Genomic DNA, 22461 nt, shown 5'->3' on the forward strand with positions numbered 1-22461 from the left:
AACAGTTATATTTTTATACTTTAAAAGAACAAGAAAAAGGAGACCAGCAGATAGTGTAATTGTTACATTGCTGGACTCCCATGTGGTCTACTATAGATTGAGTCCTGAACCTGGCAACTTAAAACTCACCTCAGGCACATGTGCATGTGTGCCCCAAATCCTGAGAAAATGCAGAAGGGAATGCAGTGTGGCCAGCCCCCAAAAGATGATTTCTTGCTTTCTGTCTGGCAAGCACACTCACCCTAAAACAAAAATCTCTCTCTTAAAAAAAAAAAAAAAAATGATGGGACCAGCAGGTGACACAGTGTTGTAAAAGCAACGGACATTACCACATGGCCAACTATGGTTCGAGTCCCAGACCTGGTAGCCTGCTTTCTTATTCTCTGGGGCTAATTTCTTGCTTTCTGTCTCTCTCTCTCTGTCTTTCTGGAGAGCGCGTGCGCCCTATAGCAAAAATTAATTAATTAATTAATTATTTTTTAAAAAGTGGACTCATCTATTCATAGAATAGGAAATCTCAAGAGACTTACGTATTCCCTTCAACATCAAGATGGCATCACATTTGGTGGGACCAGCAGTTGGGATAATGGTTATGTCACTGGACTCCCATGTAGTTAGGGTTCAAGTCCCAGACCTGGTGTCTTAAACTCACCCTGGCCACATGTGTGTGTGTGTGTGTGCCCAAGATCCCAAGAGGAGAATGGAGGAGAAGGGATTTTGGCGTGGCCATGTTCCCTAGCAGGGGGGCTGGGAGGGGGGCGATTTCTCGCTTTCTGTCTCTCTGTCTCTGTCTTTGTGGCAAGCACACGCACCCTATAGCATAAAAATCTCTCAAAAAAAAACTGGCATCACATTTGGAATTCTATCAGGAAATGATTTAGTGTTTGTATTAATTAATACAATAGAGAAAGATGTTAAATTTTTCCTTTTTTAAAAGGTTGATTTCTTTCTTTCAAGGAAGAGATAGAATGAGAGAAACAGAGAGAGACGGTCCCCTAGACAGTTCTCACCATGTCATGATAAACCTCCTTTACACTGCTTCCATCCTGCCTGCTAGCCAACCAGGATTGCAGGTGTGGCCCGTGTTCAGGTCAACCTGGATCCAAACTCACAGCCACCCATATGGTTCTGGTATCCTTTTACTCCCACTGACACTGCTGGGCTGCCTTTTCCTTTTTTTATTTTTAACATTTCTTTATTATTATTATTATTTAATTTGCTATAAGGCACAAGTGCTCACCAAGGCGGGGAGGAGAAAGCAAGTTGCCAGGTCTGGGACTTCCACCATGCCACCTGCTGGCCCTTGCTATTTCCTTTTTTAAAAAATAAAAATTGTGGGGCCAACAGGTGGTGTAGAGGCTGGGGTACTGGATTCCCACATGGCTGACCATGTTTCAAGTCCTGGTTTCAGCAGCTTGGGACTCACACTGGATATATGTGTGTACATGCCCAAAATCCTGAGAGGAGAATGGAGAAGGGATTGCTAAGAGGCCATGCTCCCAGGGGGTGATTTCTCACTCTCCTCTCACTGTTTTTAGGATGAGCGCACATACCTTATGGCAAAAATCTTTTAAGAGAGAGATTTTTGCTACAGGGCACGTGTGCTTGTCAGAGAGACAGATGGAAAATGAGAAATCACCCTCAGCGAGATGACCATGTGGCAATCCCTCTTTCTCCGTTCTCTTGGAATTTGGAGCAAGCACACACGCACACGTGCCTGGTGTGAGTTTTAGGCCTCCAGTCTGTGTAACTCAAACCTTGACCTCATGCAAATCCAGAAACATAACCATTATCCCATCTGTTGGTCCTGTGGCCAAAATCTTAAAAATAAATAAATAAATAAATAAATAAATAAATAAATAAATAAATAAATAAATAAAATGAAAATTCCAGGAGGCTAGCAGGTGGAATGATGGTTAAAGGCACTCGACTCCCACATAACCAGTCGTAGTCCAAGTCCTGGACATGGAGGACTGCTTTCTCATTCCTTCCTTGCCTTTCTCTCACTCTGACCTTCTCTGATCAAATTTAAAAAAATAAATAAATTTTAAAAGTTGAAATAAAATAATTTTTTTAAAAAAATGAAACTTGGTGACACTTTCATTTTCCCAGTTTTCTATTTATTTATAACTAATTATTTCTGGGATTCTCAGAGAGAAGTATGAAACACCTTCCTTAAAAGTATGACATAAGGTGTCAGTAGCAATCTTCCCACAGAATAATTCATCTTACAAAACCATGTTGGCCAGGTGTTGTGGCACAGCAATAACACAATGCTGCACAATGCTGAAGATACATGGGAAGGTCCAGGGTTCATGTCCCCAAGTCTTCTTGTATACACTACACATACATCTATATACCTATGATCCTGAGTGGCTGAGCGAGTGGGGTGACGGTGAGGAGTGGTGGATTACAGACCACAGTAAAGGACCCTGTTAAGAATTTCTCTCTTTTTTCCTGTCATCCTGTCATGGAAAGAAAGGGGGGGGGGAATAACTTAAATCAAGACTTTTCAGATGTCCCTTCATCTTCTTGGAAAACCTTTACGTTCTTCAAATAGTTCCATAATTTTCATTATTCCCAAATCTTTAAACTTAAAAAGCACTTTTATAATGCATTTTGTCCAAGTATATGTTGAATAATGGCCTCAGGAACATTTGGTGATTATCTGAAGATCACTATTCCAGTTCTTTTCACACTTTACTCTCCTCCACACAGAGAGCTTAAAGTACCTCTGCTGAAGGTGGTACATAACAAAGGTAGAAACCTAAGACTGTGAATTGGTTGTTATCATTTGGCCTGGAGAAAAGGAAAAGTAAGTATCAAAAAGAAAGGGTGAAACTGATATACATTTTAGCAAATGTTTCCTACTGTTTACTTACCAACACAGATCTTAAAACAGACTATACTTAGATCACTTCCCTAAGAAAAACTGTCAAATAAATAGAAAAAAAAAAAAAAAAAGCAAGTAATATGAAAGAGAGTAGAAATGGTAGCAAATGCAAATGAAAAGGAGTAAGGGAAGTGAATTAATGTGCAATAGCCTAACTCTTATGAATTAGTAGCAGCAAAGAACAATTCACTGCGGGATTCTCTGTTACAACAGGTAGATCAAAAGCTGTAGTACCTTAAAGCAGAGCTATACAAAAGTGGGATAGCACATTATTGGAATAAGCTCACAAAATCTTTTAAAACACAGTTTTAACAGGTAAAATAAAAGCAATTTCTGCTATTGTTTTCCAAATTCAAAATAATATTTTTATAGAAAAATATGTATTATTAATTTTTAAATATTTTTTTATTTCACATCAATTATTTATTACTTGACTGGAGAGAGATAGAGTGAGAGAAAAGGAAGAGTAGGAAGGCAAGCCGCCAGGTCTGGGACTTAAACCATGGTCCACCATGTGAGAGTCTAGCACCTTAACCACCATGCCACCTGCTGGCCCCATGAATGATTAAGTTTAAAAGCCAGGATGAAGTTCATGTCTAAGGCAAAGATATAGGGGTTTGGCACGCATTTATAGTTATTCAAAGAACAGCTAAACAACTCAAGATCAAGATCAAAGTTTCTTTTTTCTTTTTGGAGAGGTTTTTGCTATAGGGCGTGTGCGCTTGCCAGGAAGACAGAGACAGACAGAGAGATAGAAAACGAGAAATCATGTACCAGGGAGGATGGCCAGGCTGCAATCTCTTCTCTTCTATTCTCCTCTTGGGATCTTAGGCACGCATGCATGCACACACACACACACATACACACACACACACCCCTGGCATGAGTTTAAGCCACCAAGTCCAGGATTCAAACCACGTTCGACTACATGGGAGTCCAGTGACATAGCCATTACACCAACTGCTGGTCCCCAGATCAAGGTTTCTAATATATCGATATTCTATGAAACTTCACATTACTCTTTCTTCAATGTTTATTACCTCTGCCCCTTAAAGTTTCCCTTTGCATTCAAAGAGAAAATATAGTTGTACTCTTGTGACACTAATAACCTAAAGTAAGAGTTTATATATAAAGGGAGGAAATTAGATTTGTAGAACTAATAAATAAGTGATATATACAAAATATGTTTCTGGCAGCAGCAGTTCATAATGAACTAATAAAATGACCAACCTAAAATATTTGTAAATCACAGAAAATATTTTCTTCATGGGGCCAGCAGGTGGCATGATGCTTGAGGTGCTGGACTTCCACATAGCTGACCACGGTTCAAGTCCCAAACCTGGAGGCCTGCTTTCTCATTCTCCCTTTCTCTCTGTCTGTCTCTCTCTGGTCACAACTGAAGAATAATGATGACAAATACAATTAAAAATAAACAAATCTTAAACATTTTTTTCAAACAAGTTTGTAAGAAACTAAAATATATACAATATATTTTCTATTTATGTGCTGATATTCTATTAAGAAAATCAAATTTTCATTTTCAATAACATAAACTTCTAATTACTTAAAATAGAACTTTTTTACATCTTTTTCCATAAATCAAGAAAATAAATTACATTAATATGAATATCTTTATCATAGTCCCTATTAAAGTCTCTTACAAAGTGACCTTTTCTACAAATGTCTTTCCCACTAGACAATACTTGGTAATAGCTAAATGCAGAGCTAATTCTTTCCCTTACTTTTAGCACAGTATCTGACAATCAGACAAGTGACTGATAACTTGCTGAGTAAATAAATATGGTGAGAATATGTTTTAATGACACCCATCCATGCTCTCTGAACATTTGTGATCCCCAGGGAACTAAGCCTAAAGGTTACAAGTGTCCTCTTGATATCCATTTTAAAAGTCCTAGAATTTTCATTGCCTACCTTTAACCTTAATTTTATAAATAATTCCTTTGGTGTCTTATATCTTGCTTTGTCTCAAAGTGAAGACATAAAACAGAACTGATGTTTGGAAAAGAAATCAATAAGATGTTCAAGGCTGAGATAGTAAGAGCCAACACAGAGGATTTGGAAGTTGAGGACACGGAGGAATTACTGGATTTGAGTGACACTGCAAAAGAGAAAGTGACTGAACTTGGGAATTGATTTTCTGTTCAAAAAGAGACCAAAAGGTATCAAAGATTACCCTCAAGATGTGAAATATAGAGAAAAGAAAGAAAATGGCATGCCTGTGGTAGTAAGAAAGTTAGATAGTAAAATAACTCAAAGGAGAAGCCAATAAGTTCTTTACATAATATACTGAGTTTGAAGGGTACTATACGACATGAATTAGAAATGCCATAGGCAATAGATATAAAAAGATACATAAAAGAAAAAGGCCACAGAAAAGGATATAAAATGACTCTTAGATTTCACTCATACATAGTAAGAAAAAAGTTAAAACTTTGAGGATACCAGTTTTTACCTTTTGGATAAGCAAAAATACAAGAGTTCGAAAACGATGTGATAGGATGTAGGAAAAACAGGTACCTTCTTATATGGAAATATAAATTGGTATAATTTCTAAAGTGAGTGACTTGACAGCATTTATCATAACGGCAACTGTATATATCTTTCGATCCCATGTTGAAGTTATCTATTTCTGGGACCAGCAGATGGCGTAATGGTTATGTCACTGGACTCCCACACAGTTGACCACAGTTCAAGTCCTAGACCCGGTGGTTTAAAACTCACACTGAGTATGTATGCCTAAGATCCTGAGAGGAGAATGAATGGAGGAGAGAGGATTGTGGCATGATCATTCCCCCAAGGAGTGATTTTTTTGCCTTCTGTCTCTCTCTGCCTCGCTGGTGAGCACACATACCCTAGAGCAAAAATCTCTCTCTTAAAAAAAAACAAAAGTTATTTATTGCTAAATAACAAATTACCCAAAATTTAGCAGCTTAAAATCACAAACACTGAGATGATAATAAGGTCAACCAACGCATTCCCAAGTGAAACTGATAAAAACTATATTAAAACAAACTTGGGGTCTGGAAGGTGGCACAGTGATAAAACTCTGCAGCTCTATAAGACTGACCCACTCAAGGGGTCTTAAGTCTTCCCTGAGAACACTGGGCACACATGTGATGATGATCTGAGGTAGGCCATGGCTGGCGGTGGTCACAGTGTCAACATGCTGTTGAGGATGCTGTCTGTTTACTTGTCTTTCCCTTTCTCTCACTCATGAAAAGAATGAAAGAAAATAAAAAACACACACACACATACACACACAAAGACTCTGGAGGCCAGCCTCAATTCTGTAGTGGTAACAAAAAAGCTCCACAATGCTGAGGCCACGTAGGAAGGACTCAAGTTCAGGTCCTGAGGTCTTCCTACATACCAGGTGCAAGTGCATGTGCCCATGATCTTTACTGGCTAAAGAAGGAAGTGGATCACTGCATCAAGAAATGCCCTTCCTTCCCTCTCCCTCTCCATTTACTAAGACCAAGTACAACTCAATTGCAGCTGACAAATGATGGGGACTCCATTCTTCTGACTGGCCCCAATATACAGAATAAAAGCTTTTTTTTGGTCATAGCAAACTGAGACTCAGATGACTTTGCCCAGCCTATGATACATTGATTCCATACCAGGAGAGGCAAGACAAGAGTACTCTAGGCTGCTGCCTCCCCTCCTAGATTGGTATAAAAGGGAATAAAGCAATACAGCAGTAATGGTTTTACATATCACTGGAATTAAACTTATATAAATCTGAAGTTAATTCTGACAAGATATATACAGTTAACTCAAGAGAAACCACTAAAGATTTCAAAAAACACTGTGAAAAAAAATCATTAAAGAACTTAAAATGCTACATTAGAAAATAATCACTTAGGGGCTAGCTGGTGGCATGGTGGTTAAAGCACTGGATTCCCACATGGCTGACCAAAGTCCTGGAGTGTGATTTCTTACTTTCCTTCTCTCTCTCTCTCTCTCTCTCTCTCTTTGGTGCACGCACCTGCCCTATAGCAAAAACTAAAAATAAATAAATAAATAAAATAAAGGTACAGTTACCAAAATGGACCCAAACTGACTTTTTGGAGAGTTTTTTGCTATAGGGTGTATGCGCTCGCCAGAAAGACAGAGACAGACAGAGAGACAGAAAGTGAGAAATCACCCCCCCGGGGGGGTGGGTGGGATGGCCATGCTGCAATCCCTTCTCCTCCATTCTCCTCTCAGGATCCTGGGAACGCACACACACACACACGCGCGGCATGAGTTTAAGCCATCGGGTCCGGGACTCGAACCGCGGTCGACTACTTCGGAGATCAGTGACATAGCCATTATGCTAACTGCTAGTCCCCAAATTGACTTTTTTAAAAAAGTCTGACTATCAGAAAACTCCGATACTGGATATTTGATTATAATAAATAATTACAGTATAATGATACCATGCTGAAAAGATGTCTTAGCTGTTGACAATCTTCATTCACAGCTTCAGAATTTGTGAGCTTGACTATACACTAAAATTTATTGGTAGCACAAAAATCAATACTTACTGCACTGTCCTGTCACTAGCAGGTGTGCACAAAGTGGCAAAGATTGTGAGATAGCCATTCCATGTGTTACAAACTGATGTCAAATAAGATGATTCTGTCTTCTTCCAGTTCTCATACAATCTATACAAATGTTCTTTTCATAGTTTATTTAGCACCATATTTTGCATATTTTATACTTTTTGCTGATGATTTCACTGTTTAAAATGATCATCAGAAATAATGAAATCTGTTTAGTGTTCATATATGCAAGAAGACCATGATGTACCTTAGTAAAAAAAAGAGTATGTTAGATAACCTTTGTTTATGCACAAGTTATAATGCTGTTAGCCATGAATTTAAAATCAACAATATATAATAAATAAGGTGCCTTTAAATAGAAATACACACAAAATAAGATTAGGTGCTTATCAACTGACAAAACTATCTATGACCAGAGGCTCATAAGAAAAATGTTTTGGTGTTTGCTAATTCAGTGCTTGTAGTAACTGAATAGAACATTGTGGGAAGCTGCACACCAGTGAGTCTGCCAAGGTTCCTCAGAGAGCAAATAATTACCATGATTGGTTCCCTTCAAAAAACCTGACCTTCGAAACCTTGCTCTGATTGGCCACTAGAATCCCTCAAATTTGCATATCCGGCACCTCATGATTGGTCCAAAAGCAACCAATCACGGCCCACCATTTGCAACCCACCAGAGTGTATATAACCACGATGCCTGGCCCACAGTAGCCAGACGACGAAGATGACCAAGACGACGAAGACGACTAGGAAGATGACGACTGAAGAGCCTGAAGAGCTGAAACACCGCGCTGTCTCCAGACAACCCTGAAGATCCTGAAGAGCTGACACTGCATCATCTCCAGACGACCTGGGAGACCCTGAAGAGCTGTAACACTACATCGTCTCCAGACGACCCTGAAGAGCTGTGACACTGCCTCACACCGCGTTGTCTCCGTGCTGCTCACAGTAGACGACGCGACACTGCGTCGTCTCTGTGCTGTACTGTGCTGCCCACAATAAACGGACGACACTGTCGTCTCCGTGCTGTAACACTACGCCGCTTGTCCCGGCTCTCACTCCTTCACTCAGGAAACCTGTTTGGCTGTCCCCCCGGGGTCGGGACAGAACATAACTACTATTAATAACTAGAATTTACTATAAATGCTAAAGTAATTATAGGTAAGGTATTAATAGTATGGTGTTTAGATTTTGCTTCAGAATAATTGGTGGTAGGAATAGACAAAGGGGCCAACAGGTGGCGTGATGGTTAAGGACACTGGACTCTCACATGGCTGACCAGTTTGAATCCTGGACCTGGTGGCATGTTTTCTCACTTTCCCTCTCTCTCTCTCATTCTTGCTCTCTCTCTCTCTAGTCAAATTAAAATAAATGAATAAAATTAAATAATTCTTTAAAAAGAAAAGGAGAAGAGCAAAGAGATAGACATTTATACATTAATCAAGATCAGTCACGTGTTGATAATTCTCAAAGGTGAGTGATGGGTAAATATGGGAGTTCATTAATATATATCTTCTCTTCTTTTGCATCTAATTAAAAATTTTCCAAAATATAAAGTAAAACAAGATCCGGCTGCAGTAGTGTGCACTAGTTTATACTGCTACTTGGTAAGTTGAAGCCAATGGGAGGCCCAGGTTCAATTCCTAAAAGCCAAGTGTGGTAGTGTACCCTATAGTCCCAGCTATTCATGAGGTTGAGATAGGAGGATTGTGATAGAGAAAAGCACTATCAAAAATAAGAAAATGTTAAAATACATACACACAACATCTACACAGACCTTCCTCCAAAAACCTTATAAGGATATATATTAAAGTAACAAAAAGGTTAAAAAAAAAAAAAAAGAGGGGCAGCAGGTGGCGGGGTGGTTAAGGGTGCTGGACTCCCACATGGATGACCGTGGTTTGGGTCCCGGACCTGGATGCTTGCTTTCTCACTTTCCTAATCTTTCTCTCTCTGTATCTCTCTCTCTCTCTCATTCTGTCCTTCTCTGGTCAAATTAAAAAATAAATAAAGATAAATAAAATAATTCCTTTAAAAAATAGAATTATGGATAACACTGTTTTCTTAAAGGGGCACTACCAGAATTTGTAGTAGTAGAATTCTTTAATTGGGAAAGATTATTCTATTATTTCGGGAAATTTAGCAATTGCAGCCTCTGTCTACTATGTTAGGATCCCAATAGGTTGAAACCAATAACATAAGCAAAGCCTTTGCCATAAGGCTATTTATCACAGAATCATTATATTATTTCTAAAAATAAGTTAGTTAATACACAAGAAAATACTGGTTAAATATAAACATGCTATTTCAAAATCATAATTATAACCCCTTAAAACGATATTATACATTTTTTATCAATTCATTTTACATTCATTCATTGAGTATCATCACAGCATACAAAATGTGATTTCCCATCCAGAATACATGCATAGTAGCTTAATCATAAAGGTTATCATCAACAAATAATTTTATATTTCTTTTTCCATTCCTTTCCCCACACACACACATTTTATTGATTCACAAAATATCTTAATTAATCTAACTACTTTCAATAGCAAGTTCAATTAATACATACATATCTGTGGACATATGTCTTGACTTTAGGGGTAAAGCTCTGAGTAAAACGAATATATTATAAAGTAGCACCTAGCTGACACTATATAGCTTACTGTGATCATTAAATAGGTATTTTTTTCATTTCAAGAAAAGCAATTTTAGCTTTAATAAATCAAAATTTTTAAATGCTAAGAAAACTTTGCTTAAAACTTAAAGCCAGGAAATAGGTCAGGCTTCTGTTCAAATAGTAGATACATGAACCTATCAGAAGCTCAAGACAAGACAAAAATCCTTAAATCTGGATAACAAAGCACAGAAGAAAAAGAGTAAAGTTTTAATCAAAAGTCATAAGATTCTATTTCACCAGTTCAGTCTCCTGTACTTAATCTATCTTCTGTTGTGTTTCAATCTTCTCATTAAAATTCTGGAATATAACGTTCAAATCCAGACTTGTCCCTACCATCAAGTTGGCCATTTTCTTAGTTGTTAGTGAACTCTTATTTCTGTGTGTCTGAATTTAGTTTTCGTGGTATAGCACTCCCTTCAGAACTTATTGGAGAGTTGGTCTGGTATTGGTAAATTCTTTCAAGTTTTGTTTATCTGAGAATGTTCTTGTCTTTTCTTCCCATATGAAGGATAATTTTGCCGGGTACAGTATTCTTGGTTGAAATTCTTTTTCTCTTAACACTCTGAATATATTTTCCCATTCTTCCCTTGCTTTCATTTTTTCTGATGAGACATCTGCTGGTAGCCTTTGTAGGTAACTAGACGTCTCTCTCATCAATAGCAGTATCTTGTCTTTGTCTGTGTTTTTGGTCAATCTGGCTATAATGTGCTTGGAGAAGATCTTCTTGGGTTGATTTTATTTGGGGTCCTTTGTATTTCTTGGGACTCTTTGTATTTCTTGTGTCTGGATATTCGAATATGTCTCTAGATTTGGAAAGTATTCTTCCAGAATGTCATGGAATAGATTATTAATGCCCTTACTATTTTGTTCACCTTCTGGGATACCAATTATCCAGATATTTGGACATTTAATGGTATCTAGTACTTCTTGTATATCATAATCATTTTGGGGGGGGGCTATTTTCTCAGCCTTTGTGGTGGATTTTTCTAGGCCAGTGAGTCTGTCTTCTTCATCTGAGATTCGATCCTCCGTATGATCTAGTCTATTTTTAATACTTTCAAGGGAAGGTTTTATTTCCTGTAGTATAGCCTTCATCTTTAACAGTTCCATTTGATTCTTTTTTCTTTTTTCAAATCGTGCAAGAACTTCTTCACTCTTGGAAATCATGGCTCCTGACTCTTCTCCTGTGTCTTCTGGAGTTGTCTTTCTTCTCTTCCATCTCTGTTCACTTTGTCACTATGAATATTCTAAATTCTTTATCTGACATTTCTGTGAGTTCCACTGTACTGTCTGGGGATGAAGAGGAGTTATTTTTTTCCCTTGGAGGAGAGGTATATTCTTGCTTTCTCATATTTCTTGTGCCTCTGTGGTGATTTCTGGTCATCTGATGAATTGCGCATTTCTTCCTAATTCTTGAAGTTCAATCTGAGTGTTCAGAGGTGTGATGGAGGAGGTTATCTGCAATCTCTCTTCTATCCCATTTTTCACTTTTGTGTGCCAGATTCGGTGGGAATTTAGGAATATTCTGACCCTATTAGTAATCAGATATTTGAATACTATTCACTTAGACTTGTCTAGACACTCAAAGTAGGGAGACTGAGCAGCCAAGTGATAAAGTTAAAAGAAAAAGGAAAGGAAAAGAAGAGGCAAGAAAAAAGAAAGAAAAATAGACAATTAAAAAATTTTGTATTTTAATTTTAAAAGTCACAAAATGAAAATCATGCGGCACACGTTCACAACTGAAGTTCAGAACTTTCAAGGGAGATTTTGATTTCCTGTGTTACAACCTTCATCTCTAACAGCTCTTCTCAGAAAGAGCCTGGGTTTATGCCTCTCCTAAATAGGAGGGAGGAAAGGCACGAATTAGCAAGATAAAGGAGGGGCTTGAGAGCACAGAGACTACAGGGAGACAGAGGGAGACAGAGATAGAGAGAAGGTTTTTAGGGTTGAATGATTCCGGAAGGAGAAGTCTCAGCAGAAAATCTTCATTTTTTAGTCCCTGAAGGCAATATTTCATAGCTGAAGTTCAGTAGTCATCTCAGAATCTATTATACTATATTCTTAAAGACAAATTAACAACATGACATTGACATTTTCCAGTCGCACTATTCCCTTGAATAAATAAATCCCTACCAGCATGGAAAACAAAAAAATAAGCCCTAAATAGACCATAAATTTGACAAATATATCAAAGACAGAAGCATAAGCTCACAGAGACAAATAAACCAAAGGAGAAAAATCATAATCCAAAACCTAAATAGAAGTCTACAATGGAAAAGGAATCTGCATGGAAGAGAACCTAGAGAGGCTGTAAGTACCCAATTAATAAGTACAGAGAACAGAAGACCACAGAAATCAAGACAATTAATTAGGAAATCATCTACCCAACAGCTACATACAGCATTGGCTTACAGCAAAATAGCCATTTGCCTGGCAAAGTTCCCTACTATAGTTGCTGGGATAATACATAAAATAAGAAAAGAACATGACTTAATGGACCTAAGTCTCATTTGGTACAGTGAAGTCAATCTATCATACACCTTTCAGGAAAACCTGTCAATAGGCCCTCACTCACCCCAAACAAAAAGTTCACAGGTAATTCTCCCATTAAGAGAAGAAGCCTTTTAGCAAACAAAAACAAAAATGCAAAGCAAGCCCATATAAACAACATATCTACATAAAGTAGTAGACTTTTTTACATAAAAATATGCATAGTCAGTAAAGGATCATACATTTGAAGATAATAATCACTATTAAAGAGAAAAGACTAGGAAGAACAAACAGAAGTTGGCATAAATGAAAGATCATGCAAGAATAGAAAAATTATAATAAGAAAGATTAAAAAGTTACCCTCTTTTTTAAGAGAGAGATTTTTACTATAGGGCATGTGCGCTCACTGGAAAAACAGAAAGAGACAGGAAGTGGTAAATCACCCCTCCAGGGGGATGGCCACGCCACAAGCCCTTCTTCTCTATTCTCCTCTTGGATCTTGGACACACATGCACACAAGCTTGGCGTGAGTTTTAAGTCACCAGGTCTGGGACTCAAACTGCAGCCAACTATGTTGGAGTCAACTATGTTGGAGTCCAGCAATGTAACCATTACGCTATCTGCTGATCCTCAAGATTAAAATGTTATTTTATTAAAGAACACTGCTTTGAAAAGAAAAAATAATTTCTTAGAAGTAAACTTTTTATTTCTAAAATAAAAATTAAAAAAATAGAGAATCTCAGTCTTCTTGTACTGCTATACAAAAATCTTAGACTGGGACCAGGTGGCATAATGGCTACGTTGCTGGACTCCCATTTAGTTGACCATGGTTCAAGTCCCGGACCCGTTGGCTTAAAACTCACACTGGGCACGTGTGCATGTGTGCCAAAGATCCTGAGAAGAGAATGGAGAAGGGACTGCGGCATGGCCACCCCCTGGGGGGGGGGCTGATTTTTTCACTTTCTGTCTCTCTATCTCTCTCTGTCTTCCTGGTGAGCACACACATCCTATAGCTAAAACCTCTCAAAAAAAAAAAATCTTAGACTGGATAATTTATAAATAACAAAAATTTATTGTTTACTGTTCTGGAATCTGAGAAGTCCAACATCAAAGAACCAGCAGATTTGGCATTTGAAGAAGGTCTACTCCTCATAGATACCTTTGGCATCACCATGTGACAGTAGGCGTATGAGGCTCCTGGGATTTTGGGTATGCATGCAAAAATGCCCAGGATGATTTTCAAGATGCTGGGACTGGGACTCAAATTGTGGTTGGCCATGTGGGAGTCCAACAACCCCAACCTCCACATCACCTGCTGCCCTAAACGCCCAAAGATCTGCATTTTAATAATTTTCCCAAGTATATCTTATACACACTAGATTTTGAGAATTATACTTATAAAGCAGTAATCTCCAAATTTTCTCACTGCATACCTTATCAGTAAAGGCTTCTGAGTACCTACTTCCAATATATGTATGTTTATTTATAAACTGTATACATATATATTTTCATATGAATAAATATGTGTGTGTATATATATATATATATATATATATATGAAAACTATAAACTGCAAAGGATGAAGAAAATGATGTAACAATATTTTAATATTTGCTATTAAACTTTAATATAACTTTATATTATTTAATATTTACTCTGCTAAGCTCAGAGGAAAATAAAAATTAATAGGTCTAGAAAATTTGAAAAAAGTAGCAAATAAAAGGAGAGGATAAAGAAAGAATCATAAAATGAGGACTGAAGTTCCAAGACTTCTTTAGAAGGCTTTTTCTGCTAAAAAACAGGAGACTGAGAGTGATCAATTGCAGCTCAAGAATGATTGAGAAAGTAATAAGGGCACTTCAACAAATGACTTAATTCTGATGATCAAATGGTAAAAATTGATTGATGAATTATACATAAGAGCAACATGAGGAAAAACTGATTACACTATTTTAAGAATTCATAATAACCAAGGATAGCAAAATTAGACAGATCATATATCACAAATATTAACAAGCCAAATTCCAGATCATACTGGAATGATCCTAGAGCTAAAGACTCCAAAGGTGAATATAGTTAAAGTTATCTAAAATGATATTCAGATTATACGATCATGATTCCAATAAAGAAAAAGGAAAAGGAATCCATAAGCTTAACTTTTAATTTAGGAAATAAAATGAAATTTTATAATAGGAAGCCAAGTGTTTTCACTGCTGAGCTAAATGTCATGAGGCTGTTGTATACCAAATGTCTGATACGGGGCACCCAGCATCACTCCAGTTTTCTAATGACCAAGGAGTAGCCTAATAATCTGTAGTTACATGATTAGGCATTCCCTACAGGGTAATACAGAGTGCTAAGTAAACCCCCTCAACCTATTCCAGAACACTTATACTACTCTGACAAGGTCATTCAGGCTTTTAGTATACTGTGAATTTTCTTAGGGAAAAACTAAATTATGTTAAGTCCCTTACAGTGGCATCAATGAAGTAAGAAACCAAAATAACAGGGACTATTCCAAATTTTAAAATTGAGCTATAACAGCTCAGGACAAACACATACAACACATACACACCACACACACACACTCTCCAAGTGTATATAAGCCTTATTTTTATCTCTTACCTGTAAACTCCCCAAATATATCAGAATATGAGCAAGAAATAGGGCCGAGCTGTACTTGGTGAATTGGCACCCATTGTAATAAATCAAATAATTACAATATTCTGCTCCACATTCATTTGAAAGCCAAAGGTATTATCTCTTTAGGGCACTAATAACAAGTTTTAACATTAATACTGAAGAGAAACAAATTCAACAAACACTTATGAAAAAAATTACTTAGGTACTCACCTTTCCACAACTAAACTGACCACTTGTGTGAGATCTGGGTTTGTTGCCTGGAGTCGTTTCCACAAAGACCACACAAATTCTTTATCAGCCTTAAAGAAATAAAAACTATTTTAAATACATTGCTTTGTAGTACTATCAGAGAAGATACTACATTACATTAAAAAATTTAAAAACATAGTAAGTTGATCCCTAGTGCTATGTTACACCAAAAGATTCTTTAAAAGTATCGCAGAAAAATTTTATTTTTAAAAGTTCTTACACTGGTAACCCACATTCACTGTTACTATTTCTATCACCCACATTTTGGGGTACAAATGTTTAAATGCAAAGTAAGTTTGCTCTACAAGTTAACTAACAGGGGCCAGAGAGTGGTGTAATGCTTATGCCACTGGAATCCCACATGGCCAACTGTGATTTGAGTCCCGGACCAAGCAGCTTGCTTTCTCACTTTCTTTCTCTGTCTTCTGTCTCTCTCTCTTGCGAGCACATATGCTCTGTAGTAAACTTTAAAAAATTATAATAATCGTAAATAAAACTAAATAAATAATTTTTTTGAGAAGTTTTTGCTATAGAGCGCATGTGCTCACCAGAAAGACAGAGACAGAGAGAGAGAGATGGAAAGCGAGAAATCACTCCCCAGGGCAGATGGCCATGCCGCAATCCCTTCTCCTCCATTCCCCTCTCAGTATCTTAGGCATACACGCACACACACACCTGGCCACCAGTCTGGGATTCAAATCGCGGTCGACTACATGGGAGTCCAGCGACATAGTCATTATGCCAATTGCTGTTCCCACTAAAAATCAAATAAATAATTCTTTTTTTTAAGCATTTTTTATTTTTTTAAATTATTTTGTTTAACTTTATTATTATTACAATTATTTTCCAGTTTGATCAGACAGAGAGAGAGAAAGTGAGAAAGCAAGCCACCAGGTCCAGGACTTGAACCGCAGTCGGCCATGTGGGAATCCAGCGTTCTTAACCACCACGCTACCTGCCAACCCAAATAAATAATTCTTTTTTTTTTTTTTTGGAGAGGTTTTTTTCGCTATAGGGCGCATGCGCTCGCCAGACAGACAGAGAGAGACATAGAGACAGAAAGCGAGAAATCACCCCCCAGGGGGGATGGTCACGCCACAACCCCTTCTCCTCCATTCTCCTCTCGGGATCTTGGGCACGCACGCACACGCACCCGGCGTGAGTTTTAAGCCACTGGATTCGGGTTGCAAACCGCAGTCGACTATGTGGGAGTCCAGCGACATAGCCATTATGCTAACTGCTGGTTGCCCCAAATAAATAATTCTTAAGAAACAAAAGTTAACTGGCATCCAGCTATCACTCCATTTTTCAGCTCCCCTTCATTTCTATTTCTAACCATTTCCTCTACCCTTAGGTCCAGACTTGTATCTTCAACTACTAATCAACAATCCACTTGAATGTCTAAAAGGAAATTTAAATTTAACCTGTCCAAAATAGATTCTTTACCCTCTAACAAACCTGTTCATTTGCATCTCAAAAAAATGACACAACTATCTATGCATTTGTTTGAAGACCTAAAAGCTAGGAGTCAATTTTGGTTGTTCTCTATTGCACACACTTCATATCCAAACCATCAGTAAATCCAACTGGCTTTATCTTCAAAATGTATCACAGTTCTGACCACTTTGACTTCCTCCCCGATGGCCCTAGTCCAAGTCAATTCCATGTTTTGCCTACCTCTTTCCAGTGGTTTCCTGGAGACTTAGAGCTCAAACCTCTCCTATGGGTTCCATCAGATTAGTAAAATAACATGCTCTTCACTAATTCTGCAAGAAACCCCCCAACATGATCTAATCCCATACACACCTCTTCATCTTCATCTATCATTCTTTTCTTCATTCACACTTTCTTCCTGTACTTACTCTACTTCAACCATGGTCTTTGTACTCTACCAGATTTTCATATATATAATTTCCTGACTTCATTCAGGCCTTTGCTTAAATAATTTCATCTCAAGATATTTCTTCTTTAACGATAGCCACCAAAACCCACAAGTCTCTGGTGACCTCTTACTCCTGTTTCATTTATTCTTCATGGAACTGAAATGTTTAATAATTTTGTTATTAAATGAAATTTTAATAATCTTGTATTTATTTATTTGGATTCATTTGTGCACCAAATTGTTCAATTTTTATCAGTCTCTATCATCAATTCTCACCTGTTTTTAGTTATAGAACCATTTTGGCTCTTCGCTGCCCAACTAACAGAGAGGCCTCTATTGCCTCACCAACTGTAGGACAGTTCAGCCAATGATATCCAAGAAGTGTTAAAAACTTATAGGAGGGACCAGCAGTTAGCGTAATGGCTATGTCGCTGGACTCCCACGTAGTTGACCGCGGTTCATGTCCCGGACCTGGTGGCTTAAAACTCACGCCGGGTGCATGTGCGTGCGTGCCCAAGATCCCAAGAGGAGAATGAAGAAGGGATTGCAGCATGGCCATCCCCCCTGGGGGGTGATTTCTCGCTTTCTGTCTGTCTGTCTGGCGAGCGCACGTGCCCTATAGCAAAAACCTCTTAAAAAAAAAAAAAAAACCTTATCTGAAACCTTAAAATTAAATTCAGGCAAATGTACTGGAAATATCTTTCCGAGTCTATTGCTGCTCATTTAACTTTATTTATGATAGGATTTTTTTTGTTTTTAGAGAAATGAAGGTTTTTTTATATATATATATATATACTCAAATTTATCCATCTTTTCCATTATGGTTTATGGATTTTATATGCTAGTTAGATGTGCCTTCCCTACTCCAAGGTAAGAAATGTATTTACTCATTTTTCTAAAATGTTTGTTTTATAATTTTTTTAATGTACAAATAAATGCATATACTTATAATGTACAACATGAAGTTTTGATATTTATATGCATTGTAGAATGGCTAAGTTAATTGGCACAGCTCTCACCTCACATACTCATTGTCTTTTTTTAGTGAAAATTCTCTCGGCAATTTTCAAGTATACAATATATTGCTATTACTATAGTCACCATGCTGTACATTAAGTCTGGTGATTTTTTTTAAAGGTTCTATTTTAGGGGCCAGCAAGAGGTACGGTGGTTAAGGCACTGGACTCTCACACATGGCCAACTGATGTTTGAGTCCTGGACCTGGCAACTTGCATTCTCACTGTCTCTTTCTCTCTCATGTGCCCTATAGCAAATTAATAATAATAAATAAAATTTTAAAAATACTTTTTAAAAAGGTTTTTTTTTTTTTTTTTTTGGAGAGGTTTTTGCTATAGGGCGCGTGCGCTCGCCAGAAAGACAGAGAGAGACAGAAAGTGAGAAATCACCTCCCAAGGGGGATGGCCATGCCATAATCCTTCTCCTCTATTCTCCTCTTGGGATCTTGGGCATGCACGCACACGTGCCCAGCGTTGAGTATAAGCCACCGAGTCCAGGACTCGAACCTCGGTCGACTACATGGGAGTCCAGCAACACAGCCATTACGTCAACTGCTGGTCCCAAAAAAGCTACTTTTTTGGACAATAAAATGCTACAAATGGGTAGTGGAACTATTGTATATGAGTTTTATGAGTTTTTACTTGCACAAACACCATTATTATCTTCAATATAGATTATACATCTAATCACTAAAAAGACCCACTTTCATAACTAAAGACCCCAGAAAACACACAAGTCAAAATATTATTAAAATAAGGAAGTTATTTTTATCGTCTATACTTTCCCTTCCTTCAGAAACTTAAACATGTTCTTTTTCTAAAATTAAAAATAAAAACCTTTAAAATTTTGTTATAAAACTTGTTATTCTCACTACAGAACACCCAAACAGAATAAAATAATTTAAAATCCAAATTTAAAAAATTCCTACTCCTCTCACAAAATTTCTTAAACTCAGCCTATGAAACAACTGACTAAATGTTAGGTAATTTGGGTCTAAATTTCCTCAGAGATAATTCGATTTTGTTCTTCACCTTCAGCTGAAATGGAAATAGATACCAGCTATACATACAAACATAGATCCCAAAATTGCTTCTTTTCACTGGATACCTACTTTCCAAACACCTAGTTTAGTGTCGGGGCATCTATTAAGCCCCTCAATTGGCCTCTACTGGAGGTGCGATTCAACAAACATCCTAAAAGCTTTGCTTACCAGAACTGAAGGAAAACCATGGAAGGAGTTTACTTACAAAGTATAACACAAAGTAGCCACTTCGTTAATTATCACCAAGAAAAATAACTACACAAAAGGATTTAGAATCCAGGTACTAACAATGGGAAGAATCTATCACACAGTACTTTCATCTTTTTGTTTTTTTGATGTATGAATGACTGCACAAAGTTCCAAAACATCTACATGTCTAACATTTAAAAATTCAGAAAGTTTGTGGAAAACCAAGGTTTATTTTGGTGAAAAAAAAAAAAAAAGTGAAATCCATGCAGGTTTGTCATAATACATTTCCCATGAACTTTCTGAAGATACTCCTCCCACTCCTGACTGAATTTTCTGGTCATATACTCTTCTAACATGACATTCTTCAAAAAGATCATTTCATTGTTAAAGTTGGTAATGAACACATGTTTCCTTTAAATGCTCAAAATAATTTTTTTACCTGAAACTAGTTTATAGGCATAGTAAATATTTTTAGCTGCTACAAAAGAGGGTTTTTAGTTTCTGGGTATTTTGCCAGTGGACCAGAGACAGAGAAGGAAAGGGAGAAAGCATCCCCTAAAGGAGAATTCAGGTCATAATCCCTTCTTTCCCATTTTTCCATTCTGTTGAGATTTGAGGCATGTCAGGGCCAGGATTCTAACCAAGCAGTTGGCCATGTGGGATCCAGCTCCCTTAAATACCAGGCCATATGACCAAACAATCCTCCCTCCCACCCTACCCCCCAAAAAAAGCTTTATAAATACTATACAAATATTGGGTTGTCAGAATAAGTCATGACATTATTTTTCTGTTTTTCCATGCAAAAATGTGCCCTAACTTCTCTGACAACCCATATAACATTACTTTTTTTCATCTGGTATTCTACAAATGGTGGTAAGTGAGCATATACACATACTCCCTGTGTCCTCTGTACCCAAAATAACATGAAATACATAATCGGGGACCAGCAGGTGGCATGGTGGTTAAGGTGCTGGACACTCCCACATGGCTGACACAGTTTGTCCCAGACCTGGCAGCTTGCTTTCTCACTCCCCCCCAGGAAAAATTAAAATAAATGAATTAATAAATAAAATTAAATAAATAATTAAAAAGAAAGAAATAACCAAAACTAAAAGTATAGGGGCCAACAGGTAGTGCGGTGGTTAAGGGCACTGGATTCTCACATGGTCGACCGCAGTTCAAGTCCTAGACATGGTGGCTTGCTTTCTTGCTTTCTCTCTCTCTTTCTGTCCCTCTCTGGTCAAAAGAAAGACTAAATAAAGTTAAACAAAAAAAAATAATTCTTTAAAAAAAAACTAAAAGTATAATGAAGTTAGGTTCTAAACCAATGAAAGAAGGCAAAGATATCATGAACTCAAAATTACCCTTTAGAATACTCTTGAAAATTCCTTAGGAAAAAGATACATTTGGAAGCTAACCTACCATCCTCAATTCTAATACAGACAGCTTTTCTTTCCATAGTGAAATCGATCATTTTTCTTCAGGTAAGCATTATGTTTAGTTTGCTTGCTGATTGGAGGGCCATATGAAAAAACAATGCAATAATATAATCACATAGAGTGAAATGAGATGTTCACATTAAGAGAAACACTTGTTTTCCAGAACATCCCTGTTCTGAGGCATTCCAAGGGAGTAGAACAGCACACTGAAACTTTTTCTTCAAGTATGTAAAATTGCATGCTCATCAGTTGAATATGAAAAAAAAAAACTAATCTAACCTATTACTTGGTTGTGAAAATAAGACTACAACAGATCTTAACATTTTTTTTGGGGGGGGGGAGTAAACTATAAATACCAGAGTTCATGAAACTTACAGTAAATGCTCTTTCTGAAATTATATGTATGTTTATATGTGTGCTTATTGGTTTTAGATATAAAATAGATTTCTTTGGGTTGCAATGTTTAATAGTTTTAACACTACATTCTTGGGTATTGTGACTACTAGCTGAATAAGCAGAAGAATGAATAAAAAAGATGTGAATATGATATTTAATTACACTGTTGCTTTCTTAAAAACAATTGAGAGTTCAATTACTAATCTTCCCAAGTTTCCCCAAAAGCAGGCATCTGGTTGACTCAAGTTTTATAGTGTGGGATACTGCCAATCTCATCTCACATTACTGGAATGCCTATGATCATTTAATGGTATTAAAATTATACAATCTCAAGAACCATAGTTGTAGGTTAATTATGACCATCTCTATATTATTACATCTGTCCAGAATATTTCAGTTGTCTTCCTAGTTTATCTATGTCCAAAGCCATAGAAGCCAGTGTCATGTCTGCAGTCACATTTTTAAAGACTATAAGTGAATAGTGAGTGGATCTAGGTTCATCAGGCTGTTTCCAGGGGATCATTTTTCCTAATCAAGTCAGTCATAAAGAATAAATATCTTAGGTCTGTAGCTAGTCAAGGACATAACTATACAACCAAGGATGAGGGGCAGGGGATGGAGAGGAGTGTGCAAAATACGGGCAAAAAGGATCTTATTAGGATTTAACAAAGGCCTTTATCATGGGTTCATAGGGATGATGTCTATGGATAACAAAATGCTTTGGTTCATTGGTGTCTTTAACCAGTAAAGAATAGCAAGTGGGAAAATAAAAAGGCGATCATACTACATATTACTTCCCCAACATGTTTAACCAAAGGCATATCAACTTGAACAAGATAATCTTCTTTTTACAGCCTTGACTCAGTCAGTAAAGACCTATAAAGGGTCAAAAGGATCCAAAAGAACTGCGAAAAAATTAATTTCATGAATTGTTTTATTAAACTGATGATCCTGCTCACAGTTCCCTTGG

At 37.2% G+C, this 22461-nt stretch overlaps 1 protein-coding gene across 1 annotated transcript in view; it reads right to left on the reverse strand.

The window, feature by feature from the left end:
- CNTLN (centlein) overlaps positions 1 to 22461 on the reverse strand; it is a 312203-nt gene that overhangs the window by 287929 nt on the left and 1813 nt on the right. Inside the window, exon 4 of the mRNA XM_006171187.1 lies at positions 15488 to 15576. Coding sequence (XP_006171249.1) covers positions 15488 to 15576 — 89 coding nt within the window. The remainder of the gene's footprint in view (positions 1 to 15487; positions 15577 to 22461) is intronic.

Source organism: Tupaia chinensis, unplaced genomic scaffold, assembly GCF_000334495.1.
Source record: "Tupaia chinensis unplaced genomic scaffold, TupChi_1.0 Scaffold149424_1, whole genome shotgun sequence".
Lineage (NCBI taxonomy): Eukaryota > Metazoa > Chordata > Mammalia > Scandentia > Tupaiidae > Tupaia > Tupaia belangeri.